The sequence below is a fragment of the Perognathus longimembris genome, chromosome 10, assembly GCF_023159225.1.
Source record: "Perognathus longimembris pacificus isolate PPM17 chromosome 10, ASM2315922v1, whole genome shotgun sequence".
Lineage (NCBI taxonomy): Eukaryota > Metazoa > Chordata > Mammalia > Rodentia > Heteromyidae > Perognathus > Perognathus longimembris.
The window spans coordinates 35426348-35454200 of record NC_063170.1 but is presented as its reverse complement, the minus strand read 5'-3'; the positions used below and the strand labels follow the sequence as shown (position 1 = coordinate 35454200).

Below are 27853 nucleotides of genomic sequence, written 5' to 3'. Positions count from 1 at the left end.
TACTCACTCTGGGATCTGTTTCCCACACAGCAAAGCCCTCTTGGAAAAGATGGATAACATGCGATACCTTGGCTGGTGCGTGTCTGGGGAAGTGGGAGCTCATCAGAGAAGTATAGATGGGCAGCAGAGTACTTTGAGACCTTAGTGCTCTTCCTTCGTGCTTCTTTAGAGCATTTGCTATGTGTGGAAAGCACTTAGGGCCCAGTTCCCCTCACTAAATGGTTAGACTGATTGACCAGTACACATCATCTCTTAATTGTTCCATTTGGATCCGCTCTGGCCTCAGGACATTGCAAAGTGATGGCACAAGTGGTTTTTAACAAATGATGAAGTATATTCCATGGGGATTGCCTTGGAATTGTTTGTGAATCCTGCCTGAAACTCCAAGAGAAATATGAAATCATTCTGCTTCTAGGAAGCTCTTGCCCTCAATTGAATTTTCTTCCACACTTGATGTCTCCTCTCTTTCTAGGTTCTTGGGGGGCACTGTTGTCAGCTCCTCCTCTTTTTCCAGGGTGAGCAGTGATTGCCAGCTTGTGGGGAGAGCCCCTGCCTATCATTCTGAGGGAAACTTCTCACAGTAATACATGCTCAGTACCTTTTCTTGGCCCCTTCTCTTTCCTGCTCTTTCTTGGTCCCCTCTCTTTCCTCCCTCTGGCTACAAGGTGCCCCTCATTCTGTGGCCTGGAAGGCAATGAAACTGTATGCACACTTAACTTATTTTGCATGCATTCCAGAGAGAGGGACTTGGAGCAGGAGCATTGTAGGCAAGATACTTCTAGTTCTCCCATAACTACCTTCTGTGCACTCGAATTCTTCATTTTAATGGATGCCAAAGCCACTGCAGGGAAGTGTGGGGGGGGGGGAGTGGATGGGTGTGTATGTGTGTGTTGGGGGGATCTTTGTTAAATATCTTTAAGATGAGCACTTAATTCCATTTTCCCTTAGCCAGCCTTTTTCTTCTTCCAGAGACTCATTTTGCCTGTGGGCATGGTAATCTGCATTGTTGGCCTGCCATTCATTATTTTTTAAATTATACACAATATGTTATCTTAGCAACACTTTCCACAAACAGAAAATGATGTTTACTGTCCCTTTTTGGAACTCTGTGTTGTCATTTTTTCTGTTCTCTCGTCTTACTTTCATTTAAAATAATCAACTGCACACAATCCAAAAACACAATATTTCCAAGCTATTGTCAGATTCTTGCAAGAATTGATTACTTACGGTTGCTTCACAGGAAACTGCCTGTGGATGCAGAATTAAGTAGCATCCATAGCAGATTTGTAACCCAGGAGGAGTCTCAGGAATGTGGATGGCAAGTTGTGGGGAGTGAGTTTGGCCATCAGGAGCTGGGGAGACAAGAGGAGGGGTAAACTTATTGACACGCAAGGAGGATGTTGTTTGTTTAGAAGAGGAGCCACAATTCAGTTCTCCTTTGAACTCTTTCAAAAAGAACTGGCTTCCAGACAAAGGGAAATAGAATACAGCTAGAGTTGTCTGTTTTCATAAACTTTCAACTTGCTTTGTTGCCAGTCCTGTTTTTAAACTCGCCTTAGAAAAACATAAGACATGTTTAATATTCTTCTCTGAACAATCTGATATTCATTTTGATATGTTTCTGGTCCCTACTGATTTTGAAAATGCTAAACCTAAATACTTTACATTCGGGAGGGCAAGTAGAGGATTAAAACTGAATGCCTCCTGCCTGGGATTTGCCTTTGAAGAGATGAGAATGTTCAAGTAAGCAGAATTTGTACAGTCAGAATAAAACATGACTAGAACATTTGCAGAAGGAGATGCAATGTGACCCAGAGAGATGGAAATGGCATAGAAATTATAAATGCATCTCTCAGGATGCATTTTACAAATTGATGCCCAGGTAATGGCCTGCATATATATTTCTATCCTTCCTTGTGTGGCCCCCCAAATAGAACAATTTATAGAGTACAAGGATGTCTGGAAAGTAAGCAAAAGCTTGTACGAATCACTAATGACCACCCAAATGCAGGCAGCTCAGCAAGGGTTTTAACTGGAATCGAAGATTATTGAAACCATAGGAGGCATTAAGGTAAGAAGGGTGTAATTACTGTTATTATTTTGTGACTACTGAGTGCTGACAGTATGTTTCATTGGAAACATAAAAGAAGATTCTGAGACTGCCTAAAACGCTTCCAATGAAAATAAGGCAAAAGCGTCCAGGCATGACAGAATTCATAGGAATAAAAACATAACTCACAGAAGTCAGATACTTGGTGGCATTTGTTTTCCAGTGTTAAGAACAGTTCTTTCCTTTAAGCCCATGCCAGCTAACACCTGATAGGATGCTTGGGAGGAGTAGAGGCAGAAGATTAGAGGGAAGAATAGAAATGGGCAAGATCCTTGAAATAGGAGAGCTTGTGATCCCAGCATACTCTTGGCTCACTTCATTACTTTCAGCCAGGTGAGGGTTTGTGAGCTCTTCAATAAGTGGGGTAGAGGAGTGTTCACTCTTCTCTTTTCTTTTCTTTTCCTTTTTGATCCTTTTTCCTGCTGGTCCAGGGGCTTGAACTCTAGGCCTGGTCACTGTCCCTGAGATTTTGTGCTAAAGGCTAGTGCTCTACCTGTGGCTCAACTTGAGCCACAGCTCCACTTATGTCTTTTTGTGGTCAATTGGAGATAAGAATGTTGTGTGCCTTTCTGCGATGGCTGGCTTTGAGCTGTGAGCTCAGCTGCCTGAGTCACTAGGATTAGAGGCATGAGCCACTGGCACCAGGCTTCACTTTTGACATTTTGAAAATAAATTTGTTATTGTGATGTGGTCTCACTATTTTATCCAGGCTTGCCTCAGACTCTTGGGGGTAAAAATAGCCTTCTGTATCAAGTTTTCCAGTTAGCAAGTTATGTGTCACTACACCTGGCTCACTTTTGTCATAATTAACCAAAATCTTTTTCTCCTTTGGAAAACCTACTTGCCTATCTAGCTGCTAAAATCTTTCTCAGAAGCCAGCATTTCCTTTTGGGCACTTCTCTCTTATAAAATGATGTTTCACTTGTGTCATGATGTCTTGTGCGTGTGTCTTATCTTCCCTATCAATCATCTCTATTGCCAATTGTATTTCTCAGCAGTGTTTCTTCTCATCTGGAACTTTACTGTACTGAATTTGGGTTCTGTCGCTGCTGATTTTCTTTGGATGAGATGTTTAATCTCTCTACAAGTGGTGTGTCACCTCCATAATATTGATCTAGCCCTAGGCTGCCAGGAGGGTCAGGACGTGTGAAAAGTACTTAGTATGTGCTTAGTAATGTTAATTTAGCTCCTCTGTCCTTTCAAATCCCAGCACATGGTACTTAACAGTGAATATATCTGCTGGGTAAATGACAAAATACACCCACCCAAGTCCATGTACACCAGGAATTTAAATTGTGGGATTGTGTGGTTGTTTATGCACATGACACAGTTATATGCAGGGTTTTCTTAGGAAGCAGACAACCATCCTCCCCTTTAATATTCACCTGGACCCCCCAACTACATCCAGGAGCCACAAAAACTCAGAGAAGTAAGTGGATTACCCAGACTTACCCAGTTCAGAGTGATGGATCCTGAATTTGAACTCAAGGCCAATTGGTGGTCAACTCCACCTCTACTTCAAAACCCCATTTGATGTTTCAAGTACTTGCTGAGAAAGGGCTAAGTAATTTTCTCCTCCACATGTGACTTTCCCTGTTAACATTCATGTCTTTATTTACTTTTATGTTCTTCGGTCTGTTTTCCTTTCACTCCCAGGATTCACTGTGCTGTGCAGTGTGGTGGCCACGAGACACATGTGGCCATTTACATTCACATTTAAGTTAATTAAAATTATCTGAAATTCGGAATTCAATCCTGTTGCTCTGGCCACTCATTAAGTCTTGCATAGTTCCATTCGGCTTGTGACAATCAAACAATACATTTATGGCACAAACCTAGTCTCATCATTTTGATTAGTCCTGTTGACAATGCTACTCCAGAAAATGCTTCAAGCAAGTTAAGATTTTTAGTTCTTTGGTTAAAATCCTTCATGCTTGGGTTGGGAATATGGCCTAGTGGCAAGAGTGCTTGCCTTGTATACATGAGGCCCTGGGTTCGATTCCTCAGCACCACATATACAGAAAATGGCCAGAAGTGGCGCTGTGGCTCAAGTGGCAGAGTGCTAGCCTTGAGCAACAAAGAAGCCAGGGACAGTGCTCAGGCCCTGAGTTGACGGCCCAGGACTGGCCAAACAACAACAACAACAACAACAAAAAATCCTTCATGCTTTGTATGTATGAGATTTTAAATAAAGGGTCATTTGGTAGAAGAGTAACAAGTGGGTTTACTATGAAAAGATTGTTTACTTAGTTGACTTTAAGCTGTGTGTGGCCGTGTGGTTTACCAGTATCCGGATATGCATTATATGCAGTCATGGTACAAAGCTCAGAACTGTTCAATAAAGAAGCAAAGCCCTAGCATCAGTGTGTTAGTCTTTACAGCTATCGCCCTCAGTCATTCCACTGCTTCCCTCAAAACACAATTGTGTTACACCAGAGGATTAGCTATCAGTAATCAGTCCAAAAGCAGAGGCAATACAATACGTTGTTGTAAAGATAAAGGAAACTAGGTGAAAGAAGTAAGGTTCTGTGCTTGACAATTGCGCCTAACAAGCACAATTCCCAAGACAAACCCATTTAGTTACCAGCTGGAATTTCCTTGTAGGCTTTCAAAAATCATTCCTTGTCTACAGGTTGTCTTAATTTTTAAGACCTAAAATGTATGCTTATTACCAACAGTAAACATTTTACCAACCAACATTTTACATATTATCAACCATCAAACACTTAATGTTTCAAAATGGTTTTAAAACTAACCCGAGGAGAACTCAGATTGTATTATCAGGGCATTGAAAATAAAATGTGTTATGTGTAGGAAGCATAACTGCTGTTTGTAAGGATTTTCAAAAATGCTACCAATTATTATTTCCATACTTGGTATTCCTAGCTTCTGCTCATAAACAAAAACTAAAAGATGTAAAATACATGGTACAAATGTTCATTCCCTATTAAAGGTCATTTAAAAGTTTAGTTTGAATAGAGTGGCATGAGGCATTCCTTATTAATCTCTTTGGCATTCATTATATCCAATTAAGGCTTGAATTTATGTTTAAAAATTACACAGACCTGGCTGGGTGTAGTGGCTTGTGACTATACCTCTAGCTGGGGTAGGGGAGGTTGTGGTGGGAAGATTACTTGAACTCATGAATTTGGGACTAGCCCAGACAACATTATGAGACCACCCTCCCATCTCAAAAGCAAAAATAAAATTTAAAAATGAATGGTTTTGCAAGCCTCATCCTATCTCAATAAACTAAATGTAAAAGTAGTTTTAAATTCTTGGGAGGCATTACATTTTCTTCAGAATAACTGATGTCCTCACAATTGAAATAGTGGCATCTTTTGTTACTCAGTGGTCTCTTTGGATAAAAATTTCCTGAAGCACATTGTTCTGTGCTAGGCATATAGTGGAGACCTAATAAACCTTCCAATTCTGGAATGACCTGGAAACCATTCACAATCCTCACATCTGGGCAAAATCCTTTGTTCCCTGCGAGTATTTAGGGAGAAAGAGCCATAGTCACATGAAGAGCAGTAGAGTCTACACATTGCCCCTCTTTGAAATAGGCTCTGTTGTGAATGTCACCAGAGTGCCAAGTTGGAAAACATATTCAGAGACCTCACAATGGAACACAAAGAAAAGTGATGGGCAGATAATGAAACAGGCAATTGGGATGTAGGCAGATATTAGCAGAGAGCAACATTGGTTTGCAACACTTTTAACTTCTACAGGAATCTTGAAACAACTTAATTCTCAGTTGAAACCCCTACCTCAACTCCCAGGTAATCACAAGAGTGATGAAAAATGCTACATGCTCTCTTTCTTTTATGAATCTTGCTTTAATCTTGATCTCTGAAAAGCAAGTGGTTTTTCTTGTGCAAACAGCTTCATAGAAATGTCAAATCTGGCACCCACAGACTGTGCTGAAGGGGCAGACTTGGTACAAAAGGCTCAGTGCTCAGGGCTCGGGCTTTGAAATGACTCCAGCTGTATTGCCAATGCAAATGCAGGAGGGGAAAAATTACTGGAACAAATTGAAAGGTTATTCAGACTGGAATTTAGAATCTCAATAAAAAAGGCTTTTATAAGCCAAAGCCCTCGGAGTAACCGGATCATTTGGAAATACATCTTTTCTGCATTAAATGTAGTGTGACAGCCGCATTAGAAATGCTGCAGTTCAAGTATGTTCCTTAAACATTTTTAACTGACTTTTCTAAGGACACCTAATATCTTCTGTTGGGGGGAGGACCCTGAATCTCCAGTCCACACAGAGTTTCCATTTCTTACTTTTTCTCTATTATTGATACTTGACAAATGGATTTTTGCCTTTGCTGTATGTTGGTGGCTGTAGGCTCAGGGACTTGATAAAAACTCATTGAGCTAGTTATTTTCTTCTTTGACATGGTGGGAGAATAGTTTTCCTCATCACTCCAATGGAGAAGATCAGAAATAGCATGTGGTCCTGTCTGGAGTGGAAAGTCTTTAACGAGTATCATTTTGGCCAAGCACGTGCGCGTGCGTACACACACACACACACACACACACACACACACACACATCTAACCAAAGGCAGTTGTCCCAGATGTTGGAAGCATATTCCATTGTATACAGTGTCTTGCTTAACTTACTTTTCAGGGGAAGGGGTACTGGGGCTTCAGCCCACAGCTTCATTACCTTTCCAATGACATGATACAAACTCAGGTATTCATGTCCAATGCAATTCCCTTGCTCCTCAAACTCAAGCTCTGGACACTTTTTCTTCTTTAACCCAAATGATTCTTTTTTCAAAGGAGAATATCTCTGTAAGAATGAATTGTGGGCTGGAGTGAAAGCAATGTTGGACATTTCTTGTGACTTCCTGTCTTCCCTGAGCTTCCTAGGCACAGGGCCACATGGATTCCAGAAGGGATGCTCACACAGCCCTACATTGTCCTGCACACAGGATTTCTCTCCTGATTGTTTCCAAAAATGGCTCAATCTCTAAAAGATACAGCGCAGTGTGTGCAGGTTTTGAAACATTTTGGACATTTCAAGTATACTAAATACCTGCTACCTGGGTTAGCCAATATTTATATTTTGCCATGTTTTCAGGCTTTATTGCCATCTTCTTTTCCTGATATTGTCTGGCTTGCTTTCCCAGGTAGAGTTAGCTTCTGGTGCTGCCAAATGGTACTGTTGGCATCGTGGTGTAGGAATGATATTACTGAACTTGGAGGATACCCACTTGACATTTTCTAGGCTGCTGTCCCCAACCCTTAGTAACATGGCAAGTGCTACTCTTGGTTCTGAAGTGTTTATTGATGTTATTATTTATCTTGAGTGACTGATGACTTCATAGTAGAACATAACTCAAGAGTTGTAGGCAACAATGTAACATTCTTTTAATTGGTTACCAGTATTTTTTATGAATGTTTTAACATGAGATTTTTTTTAACTCACTAGCCCAAGCCTCCTAATCTTTCTATAACAAAAACTTTTGAGGGCTGGGGATATAGCCTAGTGGCAAGAGTGCCTGCCTCGGTATACCCGAGGCCCTAGGTTCGATTCCCCAGCACCACATATATAGAAAACGGCCAGAAGCGGCGCTGTGGCTCAAGTGGCAGAGTGCTAGCCTTGAGCGGGAAGAAGCCAGGGACAGTGCTCAGGCCCTGAGTCTAAGGCCCAGGACTGGCCAAAAAAAAAAAAAGAAAACTTTTGAATTAACCCCATTTTCATGATCTCATATGATTACAAAATAACAGAACACCTTCTCTGGTTTGAATACAAATTGCCTCACGTACCTTGCTGATGCTAACTTCACGGGTTTTGATGTGGCACAAAGCTAAGTGTCTCCAGCCCAGGGTCTGGATCATACCTGCAATTGAACTTTGTGCTCAACAAGATGTCAGTGATACAAGATTATATCTCATAATACAGTTCTGAAGGTGATATTTATAGATGCCTTTTTCTTCTTATAGTTCTCATGAAAGAATAATCACAAAAGGATAATTTGTTCCTGGTTTCTCTGCCTTCTTTGTGACAACATGGCTAACTCATCTGTTATAAGAACTATCTTATTCCCACACTATGAGAGCAAATCAAATAGTGGATTATTGCCACACCTAGGTGCAGTACCTCCCCAGATCCAGAATTCCTTTGACTAGAAGCATCACCAGGGAGGCTTGCTAGGCATACTGTTTTGTCATGTTCAAGTAGACTCATATTTTATCAAACACTGATAGTGGGTGATTTGTTCCTGACCAGGAACTTTTCTTCCCAAAGTAGAGGAAGTTCTCAGTGATGCTGCCAACTATGAATGAAGCAATGTATTAAGTCATCATGCCACTGGTCACCAAGAATGACCATGTCACCCTTTCTCTTTGATTCAGGAAAGTGGTATGGGATGCAAGAGGGCAGGGTGACATTATAATAGTATGGCTGAGATCCGTGTTTATTTATTTTAACACATATTTCCACACTTTGGTTCTTGGACTTTCATTAGTAGTATGGTGCCATTGAAATCAGCTCTCCTAGAATGCATTATGCTTTTGCCAAAGTACTTTGTGTTCAACTCTCTCCCAAACTGATCTTATAAGGGCTATTGTGGGAAGTGATGCTCTTTCCAGCTCCCAGTTCTCAGCCTCAGAACAAGGAGCAGTAGGAAGCAGCTTGATAACTTTTAAAGCTCACAGAGGGAAACAGTTTTGCACTGACTCTGCCAGAATCCCATGCTCCATAGGCAATATAATGGATTTCGTTTGGAGTCCTGCATAGGCCAACTGTCATGATATGGTTGGGAAACTTTCCATCAGCTACTGTGAACTCCACCACTCTGTTCCCTACCTCTGTTTTTGGCTTCCGATTGATTCCTGGATGAATTTTACAAAGCAGCCAACCATCCAGATTGGGATTTCATGCTCTGCTGCACTGTTGCCTGAGCTATTTCTCTTACAAAGGCCTCCTTTACAAACTCTTTAAGTAATGCATAGAAGGTGTATCAAGGGCTAGCAAATGAAAGAAAGCAAGAACCAGCAACTTCCAGAAAATTATTGTCATTATAGCACTTTCAATGAAGGCTGAACATTAGGGTGAGTGCAGGCAAAAACCCCATCCTCCAAAACATATGTAATGAATTCAGACCTAATTGGCCATGGTCCAGTCCAGTGTGGGGGGGCATTCTCATTGTTTTCAAGGTCAGAGAAGAGATTTGATTTGAAGTTTGTCATGTGTAATTCCGTTATATTGAAGTTTGTCCATTGCATTCATTGAATGTGTTCATTGCCTTTAATTCCTGGACAGTGGTCAGATAAATTGGTCAATTATGCCTCATCATCTGTCAGTTTAATGCATCCATGTAAAAATAACTATACCCTTGTATGCAAAGCATTCACAGAGCAATGCAGGGTCCAAGTAAAAAATGACACTGTGTGATAGTTGGATATAAAGGACTCTGAGTCTGTCTTTCCTCTGTGGACTCTTCTTTGAAGTCCTATGACCAGGTGTGGCTGATGTACTAAAGCATACCCAGAACTCGTACTGAGAGAAAGTCCTTGAGTAATGTAGGCTGACTGTTGAATAGACCATGGCCCACTTTCCCCAGAATTTCCCTGTGTAGGTAGCTGGAGGAGGAGGAGGACAGGTTCCAGGGGACGTTTGCTGGCTTGAGCAGGGGAGTGAGCAAGGAGGGTGGCATATTCCATTTGTCTGCTGGAGAAACTGTTTATTTGTAGAAATGTTCCTCCCCATCCTGTTTTCACTCCTTTCTTTACCTGTGAGAGTTGGATTGTAACTATAATAATCAAGACTTATGTATCTGACTTTTAGCCCACCTGTATCCCAAAAGAGTCTATAGATGTACATTGTCTAAAGATTTGAGGTATATCTGAACATTAGGAAGGGTCAGGGTCTGACAAGGCAATTTATTATTTAAACCAAAATTCATCTTATATCTTTGGCTTTGAGTTAAGTGCAGTATACATAAAAATATCCACTGAAACTTTTTCTGAATTTGCAACTGAATGCATATTCCATTCTAGTTTACTGATCTTTAATGTCTGAGAAGAAGTAGCTGGATGGTATCATGTTATATACACAGAGCTGTTACCTAATATGATGTCAGGCCACCACACTTTGGTTTGAATGTGCTAATAAAACATGGATGTTCTAATCTTGTGAGATAAGTTTTAAGTTATAGATTTCTAGCATCTTGACCTACTCTGTAAAGATACTAGAGACGAAGTGATAGAAAAGTAACCCAAATAAACACCCTGTGAAGGAATGGAAGTGAACAAGATCCTTTTGATTAGAGACTTTGGGACTAGAGCCAAGCTAGACTTTGGGTTGTTTATAATAGGGTGTGCTGATTGAGGAGAGTTGCATGAAAGGTGGAATCATAGCACAGAACACCCCAGCTTTGGCCCGAGGATATAAGAGGAAAAGAGACAGATAACCGGGTCTTTTATAGAAGAATGCTCTCATTGCACATTTATGAGTTAAGCTGTAATTTAAATGCCCAAATCCTAAGAGGCCTAGAAATTTTCCATCCTTGCACTAAAGTTTGTAGGTAGGGGATTAGACCCTAGCAAGCTTAGACAAGGATTTCTAGATACATGCTTCTTTTCTTTTTATTTATTTATTTATTTAAATTTTTATTGTAAAGGTAATAAACAGAAAGGTTACAATTATGTAAGTCAGGTATTGAGTATATTTCTTCTTGAATAGTGTCACCCTCTCCATCATTTTCTCCTTGTATTTTCCCTCTCAGCCTCCTTCCCACCCCTACACCACATTGTATGGCTTATTTCCAACATAGTGTCCAGTATCACTGCTGAATTAGTTTACACTTTGGTCGCTGTTTCTGTGCCTCCCTTTTCATGCTTATTTTCTATTAGCCCAGTTTGGTTTAACTTCAGTCTTAGGTCTTAATTTTGTTGTTTTTCTTTCTTTCCTTTAAATTTCATCAATAAGAAAGGCATTTTTTTTTTTTTGCTTTTCACTAATTCTGGTATGCGGAGATATGACCAATTTTAAGTAACTTTTAGTTACATCCATTCATCAACCCTAAAATCTGACATACCTGGTAGGGTTATCATTATTCTAAAAGCAAAGACACTTCTGGCTTTCATAAAACATAAGCAGACAAAACTCGTGGAATGGATTCCTTCATAAGCTAAATATCCATTTATTTACTCATTGGACAACTCTCTGTGGAACACCTGTTTTTCACTGAACTGATGCTGATGGATGCACAGCTGGACAGTAATAATTGGGGAGTCAGAAAGTAAACAAGTCAACTTCAAATTAAATATTTAATAGCAGAGTGTTTAAATGTCATGAAGGAAAGTAATGTCATGAAGAAAAATTGGTTCTAATGGGGCTAGGCTGAAATATGTTGTAGTGACAGTAATAATAATAAATAATACATTTATATTAAAAACCAGAGATTTATTTCTTCTCACATCCTGATGTAATACAGGCTGGATAGTTCTCACAGGAGGTAGAGTTCTAGTTCCTAAATATCATTGGCATCAAAATATGATCTTCAATATTGTGTCAGGGGAGAGAGAAGGACTGAAACATGTCATATTATATCTTCTCATTCTGATGGCCACACATGGCCGCATGACCTTTATGTCACGTGAATGAATCTGGGAAACAGCCTTGAGAGTATATGGAAGAGGAAACAACTGGTGAAAGTCTTGATTATAATGAAAGACCTCATTTAGACCTGAAGTCCAGGAGGAACTCTTTTCAGGAATGATTTTTAAGCAGTAATTAGAATATTAATTGTTAGCTACATTAAGAGTGCAATGGGAGTGCATTATACTTTAAATATGTTTGGAGACCTTAGAGCTGGTAAGACAGATTGGCTCTGACTTGGGAGGTTATTACTAAATCTCCTTACCTATGATTGGAAATGTTTAAAAGCTAGAAGAACATCTGAGGAGGTAATTGATTTGGAATCTGGGAAAACTGAACAACTTTCTTAACTAATTTTTCATTCTTCCATAGCTGTGTAACATAGGTTGATAAAAAGTAAAACTCTTGCCATAAAATAACATACAGAGAACACCATACATAAAATGTTCATCTTCTAGAGGTTGTGGGGGAAGGCACAGAACTTGAGGGAAAAGGTGCAAAAGCACAGCTGTGGAGCTCACTGGACACTGGTGAAAGTGAGCTATACAGTGCATAGGTGGAGATGGGAGGGAGGGACCGGGAGAGAGTGAGGGAACAGAAGACACCTTATGATGGAAATGTACTCATTACCTGACTCATGTCATTGCAATCCATCTGTACATCACCTCTGTGATAACAATAAAGTAAATTAATTTACAAAAAAGAAATGCAAACTCCTGCATTTTGTAAGTATTTCTTTTCTTTGAGAGTGGTCTTAGGGTGGGGAGAGAAGGCAGTAAATACAGAGTTAGAAAAATAACTGAGAAAAAGTGATTCTTAGTTTTATTTTTTCTCGAACAGGAAGCACTGTCATTCTGACAGCAGGTTCACCTGCAGGGCACGGCTTGCTTTTGTAACAGCATCTAGGACTATTCTGTTAAAAAACTTCACAAAACAAAGTAAAATCAAATATGTGAGATTGGTGGGCAGAGCCCAAGCTGGAGACTCAGCATCTATGGGACTGAATTCTATTCAGATCTGACATTAAATAAGGGAATTTTCTCAAACTAACCGTTTGGAGTCAAATTCCTCTCATGTGAAAAAGAAGGGTAATAATCATTATTCACTGGGTACTGGGTGCATAGTATTGTGCCTGGATACAACACATTGTCTAAATAACAGCTAGTGAAGAACAAAGAGGATCTATTGTTTTAGCCAACTTGAAAAGCTTGGTATCTGGAAACAGAACAGTTCTGTTCTGAAGCTGGCCTGCCCCATGGCTCAAAGCTATTTTTATTGCTTTTGTTTTCTATCATTTTTACCTTAAAAACAGTAACAGCATCAGAATCTTAGGTGGCAGCAGTATTCTGAAGAGCAACCAGCAGACATTTTCTAATTCTGTCTTATTTAAAAGGATACCTTTCTCATCCCCAAGCCAGCACCTCTGTAGATCCCTTTGGCCAGCAAAAGAACCATGAACACATGCTCATGCTAGAACAAATCACTGGCAAAAGAAATAGACATACCCTGTTTAATTTAGCCCAATCATGATTCCTCACTGGGAGTTGAAAGGAGGCATCATCTCCGAACACAGGGAAGGTGACTATTTGAAGGAAACAAACTGTATTTGCAGAGTCAGAAGGCTGACTCTTTTCACCTTCTAGTGCCAGTCCACCTGAGCTCTGATGACAGGTTGGCACTTGGTGTAACTCCCTCATAGATGTAAGCAGATGAATATAAAGTGACCTTATACTGATAAATGGAGAAATTAAGGTTTGAGATCATCCAACTAAGTAAAGGAAAAGAGATTGCTTCACTTTTCTCTCTCCCTTTTCAGTATTACATAGTGTATTTACAACCCAACATCATTGATTCTGCATATACCAATATTTTATCATTTCTGTTTGCTATGTAGTATTCCATTGTATATAGGTACCACATTTTTTGGATCCATGCTATTGTGAATTGTGCAGCAATAAATATGGATGTGCAGATGTCTTTTTGATATCCTGAGACCTGTTGTTCAGGATAGATGCCTAGGAGTGGCATGGCTGGGTCATAGGGTATGTCTATGCTGAGCTTTTTGAGGAACCTCCATACTGTTCTCCAAAGTGATTGTACTAATTTGCACTCCCATCAACAGTGGAGAAGGGTTCCTCTTCCCCCGCATCCCCTCCAGCATTTGTTGTTGCCTGAGTTCAGAGTATAGGCCATTCTAACTAGAGTGAGGTGATATCTCAGGGTTGTTTTTATTTACATTTCCTTTACTTCCAGGGATGTTGAACATTTCCTCATATGTTTCTTTGACATTTTTTTAATCTCTTTTCCTGTGAAATCTCTCTTTAGCTCCTTTGCCCATTTAATAATTGGTTTACTGGGTTTGGAGGGGGTTAGTTTTTTGAGTTCTCTGTAGATGACAGATTTTAGGCCTTTGTTGCTGTGCTGGTGAAGATCCTTTCCCATATGGTTGGCTGTCTTTCTAGTTTGGTGGCTATGTCTTTAGCTGTGCAGAAACTTTTTATTTTGTAGTAGTCCCATTTATCAAGACTCTCCCCTAACTGTTGTGCCCCTGGGACTATATTCAGGAAGTTCCTACCTGCCAATACCATTGATTCTGAAACAAATAATACAGATTGATTTATTTTGAGGAGTAATAGGAACTGACTTGCAAGGAAGGTGTAATATAATAACAAGGAAGACTGACAACCCATTGAAATTTTGGCTCTACCAGTTACCAATTAGGTGACCTCAGGTAACATTCCAAAATTCTTGGTGCTTTAGTTTCTTTACCTGTAAAATGGAGATTCTGGCTATAATAAAACTTTCTTGTATTAGTTTCCTATTGCTGCTATCACAAAATTAGCACAAGTGCAGTGGCTTAAATTAGTTCAGACTATTATCTTACAACTCAGTAAGACAGTAATCTAATATAGACAGACCTCAGTGGATTAGGATGAAGGTGTGGGCTGGATGGTATTCGTTTCTGGATACTCTATAGGAGAATTTGCTTTCTTGTCGATTGCAGCTTTAAAGGCTCCTTACTACTAGCAGAGCAATCCCTGGCTGGCTGGGTAGTTCTCTCATGTACCACTCTGACTCACACCCTCTTCTTCTTACACTGTCTGTGGCTTCCTCAGTCCAGCAAGATTATTTTTAAGATCCATCGATTAGCAATCTCAATTCATCTGCAATCTCAATTCCTCTTTGTAATGTACCACATGATTATAAAGCCATAGACATCACAGGGGCTAGAGGTAGAGTGCATTATTTTGCATTCCTTTATACTACTCTGTGTGAATGGTGTAATGGCTAATTGAAATAATTCTTATTCTGCTTTAGAAATCTGCAAGTCATAAACAAATACTCAACAGTTGTCCACTATGACCTCATTATATCTTGCCATTTCACAAATTTGTTTTATAAGGGATAAGTTATTGGCATTTCTGTATTGAGGAAGATTCTGATGCTACCTTTCTCACTGCTAGAAGTGATGATAAGAGAATCTAGATAAGTCAGAGCCAATTAGTTCTTTATTTATAAAGCCAAAGCTTAAGGTCTGAGATGCCTTTGGAATTACTTGATCTTTTATAGAAAACATGTGGTTTGTACTGAGTCCCCTGTATGAGTAATAAAAATGAAAAGGGGACAGGATCTAAGAAGATAACATTATCTTCACAAAACAGTGACTAATAGAAAGGAGTTAGAATCTATCACTCTCTGAACCAATTTCATTAGCTGTGTGGAGCATAGTTAAGGTAATGGGCCCTAGACTTGGAATCTCTTTTCCTTTACTTAGTTGGATGACCTTAAACCTTAGTTTCCCCATTTATTGGTATAAGGTCCACACCTGGAAGGGCTCCATGCAGTTGCCCCCCACTACCTGTTTAAGTCTGTGCCCAGTACCTCAGTTACCTAGGTAACTGGCACACCTGGAGGCAGTTACCTCCTCCTTCTCTGAGGTCACATCCAATCCACCAGGCCATATCTCCCACCTTTTCCTATGTATTTTGGCTCAACACAGTCCCCTTCTCTGTCCTTTTCTCTCTTACTCTCTTCTCTCTTTTTCCCTTCTTCCTTCCTCTCTGTCTCCTCATGCCTCCAACTTGTGTGGGCTGGCAGTGTGCTTTCCCCCCAATAAACTCCTTTCTGCCTGAACCATGTTGCGGGTTTCTTTTCTGGTGAACCTCACATTTGGTGAAGTGACTCGCATGGGGACAGTCAGGAGTCACTGGATCTCATCCTCCCTCTGCTCTTCTGAGGGTTAATCCTCCTCCTTGATAGCTTCTCCTCCAACCAAACTGCCAAAAGCTAGAGGAAACTCACTTCAGACTTCTTGCCTTTACCATTGCTGGCTTTGCATCCTCCACACCATCTCCTCTCTGAGACTGGTGAGTGACTCCTATCTACAAGTCCTCATTTGTCTGATCATACCAGAGGGACCCCTTATGCCTTTTTGGCCAGTCTGTTCTAATTTCAGGGATGCCTGAATCAAGAATTTGACTCTACATCTTTGTGGACCCCCATCTATGTCTTTATAGACTCCTATGTCCTCATTAGACTACTCCACAAAGTCTAAATGCCTCATTGGCTAGAAAATAACTCTCAATGGCCTTTGGCTTGTGCCCTCAAGAGTGTGACATGGGCTCAGTTCCAGGGAAACCCCTCCCCCCCCCCAGGTTCCCTCTCAAAGGCTAGCCATTCTGGGTTTGATCTAAAAACAAAATAATTGCAATCACTGACCTAAGTATTCTTAGCACTGATACTTGTTCAGAAATTCACCATCTTGGCCACATGGTGGATGAAGTCACAGTTAATTTATCTTGAAGCAATTCTAAGATCACCTGATTCCACACACACAAGGAAAATGCAGGCAGTTTTAGAGAAATAACTCTGACAAATATTTGTGGTCAATTCCTAATAAGTTACAGCCCTGCCTCATGATACCTTTTCCAGGCTTCATTCAAGGACCACCAAGGGACAGCTGATGTTTGCCTTCTTCTGAAGGGGCCACAGCTCCTCCACCTTTTACCCCAAATGTCAATACCCCTTGCCAACAGGAAGTAGCCAAGGGGAGTCGGTGCCCTTTTTCATAATTATTAAAAGGCCAGAATGTAAGGCCCACCCCCAGAAGGGCTCCATGAAGATGCCCCACCCCAACCTGTTTAATTCTGCACCCAGTACCTGAGTTACCTAGGTAACTGGCACACCTGGCGGCAGTTACCATTTCCTTCTCTGAGGTCACATCCAATCCACCAGGCCATATCGCCCACCTTTTGCTATATAATCTGGCCCAATAGAGTGCCTGTCTCTTTCCTTTTCTCTCTTACTCTCTCTTGCTCATTTCTGTCTTTTTCCCTTCTTCCTTCCTCTCTGTCTCCCTACGCCTCCATCTTGGGCTGGCAGTGTGCTTTCCCCTCAATAAACTCCTTTCTGCCTGAACCATGTGGCAGGTTTCCATTCCGGAGAAGCTTACAATCAATCAGATGTGGCTAAAATAGTGCCTAAGTCAAAGTTTGATGACTATGGCATGGGCTAACACAGATGAAGTACCTGGCAATGTTAGGGCCTGGCAGCAAGTTCTAGACCTGAGATGGCTATGGCGTATTCTGTACCCCCTGAGAAGTTCATTGAAAAATAATTAAGAGAACCATTCTCTTACTGGTTGGGGTCCCCAGAGTGCAAGGATTCTTAACATTATTTTCGAAATCCTACTCTCATGCAGTTAAATCTTTGAGTGAATGTTTAGCGACAACCCCCCTCCCAATATGTAACTGTGAGATGAAAATGTCTGGAGAATGTAGCTGTTGATCAAGTCTTACATAAGTGATAATAGTTCTGAATCCTCAGTGTGAAGAAGATACTGGGTTTGTTGGTTAGAGTATATTGTGGTGAGTGGGCTAAAGAACAGAGAGCAGAAAGCTGTGATTTCTTGATAGGAAAGATGTCTCAGATCTTGGACTTAGCAGTTGCAATAAGATGTCTGAGCCATTTTTACCGCACGTCAGTAGTAACTGATGATAAAGGCAAAAATGATGAAAGAGAGATGATATTTTCATTGCACTGAGCCTGTAAACAGGGTACTATTATTTGTAGCCAGCCTTTGTTCATTTAGGGGAGATTAGCAATGGCAGTAATATATTCAAGATTACAGTTCAAAAGAACAATCATGAAAAGTGAAGCTCTTTCCTCCTTGGATGGTGTTCTATGCTAGGGTCAATGCATCCTTCAGAACCAGTAGAATGGGATAGTTTTCCCAGAGACCAGGCCTAAGAATTAATCTTGTTCTGCATCATAGGCATTCTCAAAATTCCTTTATAGACTTGAGATATCCCGTGACTCATTTGCTTCTTATTGATTAGAACAATCCCTTGGAAAGTGGAGCTCAGAAAGGTGGGTGAATTTCAATAAGAATGTTCTATGTCTGATTATAGCTTCTGAATGTTCTTGGTAGAGGATGCTGGAATTTTTTTGGTGTCAAGGACAACACAACATTTCAACAGCAACATGAAATCAATATTTTGAAGAACTACCTTTACTCCTATATATATTGCAGCATCATTTGTAGTAGTCAAGGTGCGAAAACTACCTGTCTATAAATGGGTTGGTGAATAAAGGAGGTGTTGTATTTATGTCTGCATATCTGTTTATGAACTAGACTATTATTCATTCATGAAGGGAGGAGAAAATTGGACATTATGCTGGGTCAGGCACAGAAAAATACTGTCTGATCTCACTTACATATGGAATATAAAATCATTGAACTAATAGAAGCAAAAGGTAAAATGTTGTTACATAAGACTACATATAGGCAAAATGACAGCATATTGATCAAAGGCTACAAACTTTTTAGTGATCAAATGTTTATGATATGGGGAGTAAATGTATAACATGGGTAATAAGGGATATACTAACTTGATTGTGGTACTTATATGATGTATGCAACTTTTCATTCCTCAATCTATGCAACTTGAATATAGTTAATCTTTCTCAATTAAATATTTTAAATAAAAATAAATGTTATTTTGAAATAATTTTGGACTCTCAATAAACACGAAAGTGTTTCCATGTACTCTTACCCATCTTCCCATAGTGATACATTATTATAGTAGACCCTTAGCATCCACCGGTATATACTTCCAAGGAGACCACTGAGAAGAAACTACAAATGCTCAGAATATGTAGAGTTCAATGCCAAACTGCATATACCTGTTTCATTTTCCCTGTAACACTGTCCAACTTTTGCTAAAGACAGGATGCCTTTCAGTAGATCTCATATTTTCACTTTATCATACACACTAAGCACATTCATGCTTACTATACTTTGGGGGCCCTATTTGCTTTGAGGGAGGCAAGCTTTCACAAAATAAGAGCAAGAAAACACTCAGCAAATTACACTCAACTGATGATAACTCAGAACTGATTTGTCAGCATCAACTGGGTTGTGTAATGCACACACAAGAATTTAATTTGTGGAGAGGGGGAGGAGGAAGGGGGGTATGAGGGATGAGGTAACAAACAGTACAAGAAATGTATCCAGTGCCTAATGTATGAAACTGTAACCTCTCTGTACATCAGTTTGATAATAAAAATTTGGAAAAAAAGAATTTAATTAGTTTCTAAAATTTCTTTTGATTTTATCTATTTTAAAAATCTATTATTTGTCATTTTAACTATTATTTTTTAACTTATTATTTTATGTGTAATCTATGAAGAAGGTGGGATTACGGTTAACTTTTAAAGGCCTCTTCTATTGAAAGCTTCAAAAACACGTGATAAGGCATGTAAAACTAAGTGCATGACTTTTGAATCCTTACCAGGTTTCCCATCTCATGCCAACCCCACAATGAGCAAGTCAGAAGCTGGCAGCCCCTCTAGATCTCTTTTCATTATGCTTCTTTTGTCTTGCTCTCACCCATCTCTATGGTTTAGTGTTTTCGGTTACTGAAACATTGTGTGAACAGAGCCATACTACAGACATGCTTCTGCATCTAGCCAGTTTTGTCCAATGTGATATCTGAGATTCAGCTAGGCTCTTGGATGTGCTGGGATTTGCTTTGGTCACTGCTGTGAACTCTGTGGGATGGAGGTACACCATTTATTTTTATTTATTATTATTATTATTTTTTGCCAGTCCTGGGCCTTGGACTCAGGGCCTGAGCACTGTCCCTGGCTTCTTTTTGCTCAAGGCTAGCACTCTGCCACCTGAGCCACAGCGCCACTTCTGGCCATTTTCTGTATATGTGGTGCTGGGGAATCGAACCCAGGGCTTCATGTATACGAGGCAAGCGCTCTTGCCACTAGGCTATATCCCCAGCCCCATTTATTTTGTATTTACTGTAGATGGTTCTCTCCAGTTTGGGCTATTTCAAATTACATAGCAATACGAGTCTTCTGTGTGTGTTTTAGTGACTATATTTGTGAGTTTCTGTTGAAGCTATACCAAAGCAGGTAATTACCAGCTCATATTTTTCGAATATTTTTTATTATCTTTAGTTATACAAGAGTTTCCATTCAACAAAGCAGTTTATGAATAAAGTGCATTTTGATTATAGTCACTCCTTTCAACATTCTTACCCACCACTCCCAAACCACTCCTTTCCTAACTTTTCTAATTTTTAGGCTATGAATTGAAATTTTTGCCATTTAATAAGCAGTTTATGTATATAATGTGTCGTGAACTATTTTACCTTTCAACATCTTCACTCCCCTTCAACCCACCCCTTCCCTTATTTTTCTCAATTCTGGGGTATATACAGTGAATTCTTGCCTGCATGTTCCTCACTTAACCTCTTCATTCTCCCCTTCTCCCCTTGACACTACCATCCTATCATAAGTTTGACATTAATAGATACTACCAAAGAGCTTTTTAGTGGTCACAACAATGGACGTTCTAGTATTGCTTAGCCAACACATGAATCCTCAGTGCTCCTAATTAGCTATTGTATGTGTGTGTCATTTTAATTTGCACTTCTATGATGACTAGTAGTGTTGATCAGTGTGTGTGTGTGTGTGTGTGTGTGTGTGTGTGTGTGTGATAACTTCCTCTTCTGTGAAGTATCTGTTAAGTTTTTTGCCTATTTAAATGCTTTGGTGGTTAGTTTTTTCCTATTGATTCATAATAGTTCTTTATATATTCTAGATCAAGTCCATATATATATACACACATATATGTTATGTATATATGTATGTGTATATGTATGTATATGTATATACATTTATATGTATATATATGGAAAATATCTTCTACTAGATTGTTTTGCTTCTCTTTTAATACTATCTCTTGGTAAATGAAAGGTTGTTGATTTTGATAAAGCTCAGTGTGCTGATCTTTTCCCCTGGGATAGTGCTTGTTTATACACAGCTAAATATTTCCCATCCCTGATGGGTGATGTTCCCCAGTGTTGTCTCTTCAGTAGTCCATGATTAAGCTTCACTTCATTAAGCTTTGTTGTTCAGACCTTTCTGGAATTAATATGGCATTTCTCTCTATGGGGATAGTCAGTGGATGCACTTATGAAAAATCTGCCCTTTAAAGAGTGTTTTTTCAAAGTTAGGTCTTCATGGATACACTGATGTCCCATGATTGCTCTAGTTTTCAGCACAGATGCTGGTTTCATTCTGTTAGGATTACCTGAATGTTATGTGTGATGTCTGCTTGCGGGTGTCCTCTGGTGTGACTTTGTTCCTCAAAATTATCTTTGCTCTCCTCAGTCCTTTGCATTGCTACAAAATCCGTTTGTTTATTTCAACAAAATAATCCACTGGAGCTTTGGGATTGAGTTGGATGCAAAAATTGACTAGAGGAGAGAACTGGCACATCTTTATAATATTGAGCCTATTGATACTATTAAGTTTATTTCTGGGTATTTGACTGATTTTGCTACAGTTGTAAGTCATAAAATTTCTACTTTTTGTTTGCTAATATAATAGACTTTTAAAATGCACTTTAATGATTATGGAAAAGATGATGTACAGTGGGATTACAGTTATACAAGCCACAACAGATGTTTTCTTTGCATTGTCATTCATGTCTTATACAGATACCATATATATTTATATATTTTTATATTTGCAATTTCACTAAGCTCATATATTGATCCTTGCTCCTAATGTACACACCTTTTGAATTTTCCTGTACAGATAGTGGTGGCAGCTTTGTTTCTTTTTCACAACTTTTGTGGATTTTATTCTCTTCCGGTCTTTTGTGTCTTGGTGTACAACTAGGCCCACACTGTATGGAGCAGGATCAGCAGACATTCTTCTGTTTTTCACAAATAAAACCAGCAGGTATTCTTATTTTAGCCTAATTTTCAGGGTCTCAGGATGAATGTTCTCACTGTGTTTACTGTTAAGCATTGTATTAATTTCCCTTAACCTCTGCCCCCCCCCCCCCGTGTGTGTGAGACTGGAGTTACTCAGGACCTCATGCATGCTAAGAAGATACTCTACTTAATTGAGCCATGCCCCTAGACCTTTTGACTTGTGCTACCTTTTCCAAATAGGGCTTGCATTTCTTCTCAGCAAGCCAGCAAGCCCAGCTTTTTATTAGCTGAAAGGAATCTAATAAAACTTTTTTCCAGGCTGGTCTTGAGCTACAATTCTCCTGATGTCCACCTCTCAGGTAGCTAGAATTATAGGAGTGTATTATCTTCCCCATCTTATCACCACCACCATCATCATCACCATCATCATTTTGTTGGTCATAGGACTTGAACTCAGGGTCTGGGCTCTGTCCTTGAGCTCTTTTTGCTTAAGGATAGTCCTCTACCACTTTGAGCAAGTGTCATTTCCAGTTTTCTGGTGATTAGTTAGAAATAAATTCTCACAGACCTTCCTGCTCAGTTGGCTTTGAGTCACAATCCTCAGACCTTAGCCTCCTGAGTAGCTATGATTACAAGTGTGAGCCACCAGTGCCGGCTGATTTTTTTTTTTTTTTCAGACTAAAGAAGTGCTACTGTATTCCTGGGATGGCAAGGATTTTAACTGAATGTGAAATTTTTTTTTTTTTTTTTTTTTTGGCCAGTCCTGGGCCTTGGACTCAGGGCCTGAGCACTGTCCCTGGCTTCCTTTTTGCTCAAGGCTAGCACTCTGCCACTTGAGCCACAGCCCCACTTCTGGCCGTTTTCTGTATATGTGGTGCTGGGGAATTGAACCCAGGGCCTCATGTATACAAGGCAAGCTCTCTCGCCACTAGGCCATATCCCCAGCCTGTGAATGTGAAATTTTATCAAATGCTTATGCCTTTATTATTATTCTCATAATATTTTTTTCTTTTCTAATGCCAGGAATTTCAAATAGCTTTACACTAATGAAACAAATTCCACTTTTTCATAATATTTTAACCTTTCTGGAGCACTATATTTTGTTTCCTGCAATACCAAATAAAATATCTTTATTGTAATTAATGCTTTTGTAGATTTATTGCTTCTTTGTTTGATGACTTAGTTAAGACAGTGCCTTGCTATGTAGCCTAAGCTGACCCAGAGCTGTGTGATTTCAAACTTGTAATCCTCCTGCCTCAGTTTTCCTGAGAACTGGGATTATAACCATCTATCACCATGACAGACAATTCCTTCCTTCCTTCCTTCCTTCCTTCCTTCCTTCCTTCCTTCCTTCCTTCCTTCCTTCCTTTCTTCCTTCCTTCCTTCCTTCCTTCTTTCCTTCCTTCCTTCCTTCCCTCCTTCCCTCTTTCCCTCTTTCCTCCCTCCCTTCCTCCCTTCTTTCTTTACTTTGTGATGCTGACATATGAATTCAGGGTGCTCTCCAGGCAGGCACTCCACTACTTGAGCCATGTCTCCAGCCCTTTTTCTTTTGTTATTTTTCAGGCAAGGTCTCACCACTTTCTGCCCAGGTCAGCCTTGAATCACAATTATTTTACCAATGCCATTGACATCTGGAATTACAGGTATGAGTCACCACACCTGTCTTATGAGTTGAGATGGAATGGCCCTAACTTTTACTTAAGCTGACCTCAAATCTCAATCCCAAATACCTAAATTATTAGCTACTATTCCTGTCCTATCTAGCTTCTTCTTTTTCTTAATGTTTTTGATTAGGATATGCTTGCCTCAAAATGAGTTGTGTTACATTTTCTTAAATTTTTATATTGTCTCTGAGGATTTGTGTAAAATTGTTATTTCTTCCTTAATTGTATGGAAAATTTCAATAGCGAGGCCACAGGAGACTGTAGTTTACTTTAGGAGAAGAGTTTACGTTACAGATCCAATTACTGTAATAGATGGAAGGCCATTCTGACTTTGACATTTCATCTTGAGTCAGTTTTGGTAAGTTGTGCTCTTTGAGGAATGTGCCTACTTCCCATAAATTCTCATTCTTACTGACCTAAAATTGTTTTTGAAGTCTCCTTTTTCACATATAAAAGTTTGTACAATTGTTCTCTTTTTCATTCTTATTATGGTTAATTTGTGCTTATCCTCATTTTTTCTAAATGTATCTTGCTTCATAAACACTTACCAACTCACGTTTTTTTCCAGAAGTATCTTTTAGCATTTTAGGTCTGTTTTGTGTGTCATTAATTCCAGTTCTTATTTTTTATTTTCTCCCTTCTCCCTTTTTGAGTTAAGCTTGATATTGTCTAGCATGTACAAAAGCAACCTCTAGTCATTGATTTTTAAAGTACAATAGTTGTTGTAGTGTTCTCACTTTCGGTATGATATTATATTAGCATTGTTTCCCAATTATTTTAGTTTTCTTTGTGAACTTTTTGTCCCATGAGTGTTTAAGGTCTATGATTTAATTTTGACAGATTTTATAGTTAAATATTCTGTGATCTTTTTGTTTCTTCCACTGGGATATTGAATACATTTCCATGCTCCTTGCTTTATAAATGAGAACATGCCAAGTTTTAGTTGGTCATCCAGTAAGAGCTGTGATGAGTCTCGTGTACTGTTTGTGCCATGGGACCTAGTTGGCTAATTATAACATCTGGTCTGTGTCTCTACTCAGTGCATTATTTTCTTATTCTATCAGTTGGAGGGAGGTTTCAAAATCTTTTACTCGGCTTTTGTATTTCTTTCTCTGTTTATCTCTCATATCTTGTTTTGATCCTGTTAGTATTAATATATAAACTTTGGGTTGTCATATTATATATATATATATATATATATATATATACAAATCATGATATTTACAATTATATTGTACTTATATTATTTGAAAGTAAAAACATGGGAAATATATTGATATAATTGGTATTCAATGTAATTATGTTTTATGAGTTACCTATTATCTTGCCTCTTTTCTCATTCATCTTTTCCCTTACTTGATCAATCTGAAGGAAGGAAAGGGTATTTACTATTCATTTTTCTCCTCTATTAGCTTTTTTTTTTTTGGCCAGTCCTGGGCCTTGGACTCAGGGCCTAAGCACTGTCCCTGGCTTCTTCCCGCTCAAGGCTAGCACTCTGCCACTTGAGCCACAGCGCCGCTTCTGGCCGTTTTCTGTATATGTGGTGCTGGGGAATCGAACCTAGGGCCTCGGGTATACCGAGGCAGGCACTCTTGCCACTAGGCTATATCCCCAGCCCCTCTATTAGCTTTTACTAATTCATTATTTTATTATTTACTATAGTGGTTACTGTAGATATTATAACTACTTTTCTTCAATTTATTACAATCTACCTGAAATAATTATTTTTACAACCACTCTATAAGTAGTGCACCAACTTTATATAACCCTACTTTTGGTGCTAGTTCAGTTCTCAAGTTGTTATGATCACCATTTTAAACAGATACTATTTAGTTTGATTTACTCATAATGTACTTATTGCCTTTTTCTTTTTTTTTTTTTTTTTGGCCAGTCCTGGTCCTTGGACTCAGGGCCTGAGCACTGTCCCTGGCTTCTTCCCGCTCAAGGCTAGCACTCTGCCACTTGAGCCACAGCGCCGCTTCTGGCCGTTTTCTGTATATGTGGTGCTGGGGAATCGAACCTAGGGCCTCGTGTATCCGAGGCAGGCACTCTTGCCACTAGGCTATATCCCCAGCCCCCTTATTGCCTTTTTCTGTGTTCTGAAATCCTTCTGACTCTCTACTGTATTCTTTAAAAATTCTGATGGTAATGACTGCCTGAAAATATTTTGGTTTTTTTCTTTTGTTTGTATTTTTATTAAAAAAAATTACTGCTGGTTGAAGGGTTGTTTTACTGGGTATAAAATTGTGCTGCAAGGGCGGCAACCAAGAGGAAAGGGCGTGGAGGCTTGCTGATCAAAGCGAAGAAGCCAAAAAGAGACGGCAAAGATGCTGGGAAGCCCGATATGCCGTCGGGCAAGGCAGAAGTGGAGGAAGAGGATAGATATTGTATCCCAGGCCCCGTTTGCAAGGGCAAGTGGAAAAATAAGGAACGGGTTCTCATCTTTTCTTCCAGAGGAATAAATTTTAGAACAAGACATTTAATGCAGGATCTGAGAATGTTGATGCCTCATTCTAAAGCAGATACTAAAATGGATCGTAAAGATAAATTATTTGTGATTAATGAGGTCTGTGAAATGAAAAACTGCAATAAGTATATCTATTTTGAAGCTAAGAAAAAGCAGGATCTCTATATGTGGCTTTCAAATTCACCTCATGGGCCATCTGCCAAATTCCTTGTTCAGAATATTCATACCCTAGCCGAACTGAAGATGACTGGCAACTGCTTGAAAGGTGCTAGGCCCCTTTTGTCTTTTGACCCTGCCTTTGATGAATTACCACATTATGCTTTGTTAAAAGAACTCTTAATTCAGATATTTAGTACACCTCGGTATCATCCCAAAAGCCAACCATTTGTGGACCATGTTTTTACTTTCACCATTTTGGATAATAGGATATGGTTTCGGAACTTTCAGATAATAGAAGAAGATGCTGCTCTTGTAGAAATAGGACCTCGTTTTGTCTTAAATCTCATAAAGATTTTCCAGGGAAGTTTTGGAGGACCAACTTTATATGAAAATCCTCACTACCAGTCACCAAATATGCATCGACGTATCATAAGATCCATCACAGCTGCAAAATACAAAGAGAAACAAGTGAAGGATGTTCAGAAACTGAAAAACAAAGAGCCAAAGACTGTTCTTCCACATGATCCTACTGAATATGTTTTTGCTGTACCAGCTGAGGAAAAAACAATAGAAATACAGTGGGTAAAACCAGAGCCCAAAGTAGATTTGAAAGCAAGAAAGAAAAGGGCTTACAAAAGGCAAAGGAAAATTCAACAGAAGATGAATAGAGGGAATGCAAAATGAATCAATGGATGTCTAGTTTTTCAGTTATTGTATATTTGTATTTTGTGTTTAAATAAATACTTTATTTTCCAGGACCACTTTATATCTAATTAGTGTGCCATTTAAATGAAAATTTTAAATCTTAAATTCAGTGATATCTTGTCTGTTTCTAAATAAAATATCTCCAGAATTCAAAAAAAAATTGTGCTTCAAGATTTATGTGCTCTTAGTCTTTCAAAAATGTGTTCTGGCCAGGTGCTGGTAGCTTTACTCAAGGGACTGAGACCTGAAGATCCTGATTCAATACCACCATGGGTAGTAAAGCCATGAGACTCTTGTCTCCAATTAACCACCAAAGTATCAGGAGTGGATGTGTATGTAGCTCAAGTGGTAGAGTGCCAGCCTTGAGAGAAAAAGACAACAAGTGAGAGTGCAAGGGCCCGAGTTCAGTCCTCAATACTAATGTACAAAAGTGTTCTGTTATTCCCTACCTTCTATTATTTCTATTGATAAGTTTGTTACTCTTATTTTTGCTCATTAGTAGGCATTATGTTTTGCTACACTGATATTAAGGTGTTTTGTTTGTAGAATTTTTATGATGATATTATAGACATATTTTTCTTTTACATTTCTTTACTTGAAGTATTTATCTTCTTTAACCTCTGCGTGATTGTTATCAGTGTGAAAATTTTGGCTTATTTATTATTGTTCCTGACCCTGTTCTTTCCCTTAATTCCCTTAGGAATTTTATACAATTATGTCTTATTTGTTGCTTTGTTTTAGTTTCTTATTATTTTTTCTCTCAAGTTCAATCTGAGTATTATTTCCAGATCATTAATATTTTCTTCTGTGGTGTTTAATCTTCTATTAAATTTATACACTGAATCATTAACTTACTGTTTTTAAACCTTGAAATGCCTTTCAATTACAT

General features: G+C 39.1%; 2 protein-coding genes across 2 annotated transcripts in view; both read left to right on the top strand.

Annotated features, from left to right (window-relative positions):
- Nucleotides 1-27853, top strand: part of Cacna2d3 (calcium voltage-gated channel auxiliary subunit alpha2delta 3) — a 929381-nt gene that overhangs the window by 554463 nt on the left and 347065 nt on the right. The window lies entirely within an intron of this gene.
- On the top strand, nt 50-26984 carry LOC125358354 (ribosome biogenesis protein BRX1 homolog). The gene is made up of 3 exons (XM_048355448.1): nt 50-75; nt 473-580; nt 25890-26984. The coding sequence occupies exons 1-3, from the start codon at nt 50-52 to the stop codon at nt 26941-26943; spliced, it is 1188 nt and encodes a 395-aa protein (XP_048211405.1). The 3' UTR covers nt 26944-26984.

What these genes read in the sequence shown, in the direction of transcription:
- LOC125358354 (XM_048355448.1), top strand. Translation starts at nt 50, where the DNA reads ATGGATAACATGCGATACCTTGGCTG. An exon ending in AACATGCGATACCTTGGCTG is followed by an intron (nt 76 to 472) that starts GTGCGTGTCTGG and finishes CTCTCTTTCTAG; the next exon opens with GTTCTTGGGGGGCACTGTTG. An exon ending in TCTGAGGGAAACTTCTCACA is followed by an intron (nt 581 to 25,889) that starts GTAATACATGCT and finishes TTGTGCTGCAAG; the next exon opens with GGCGGCAACCAAGAGGAAAG.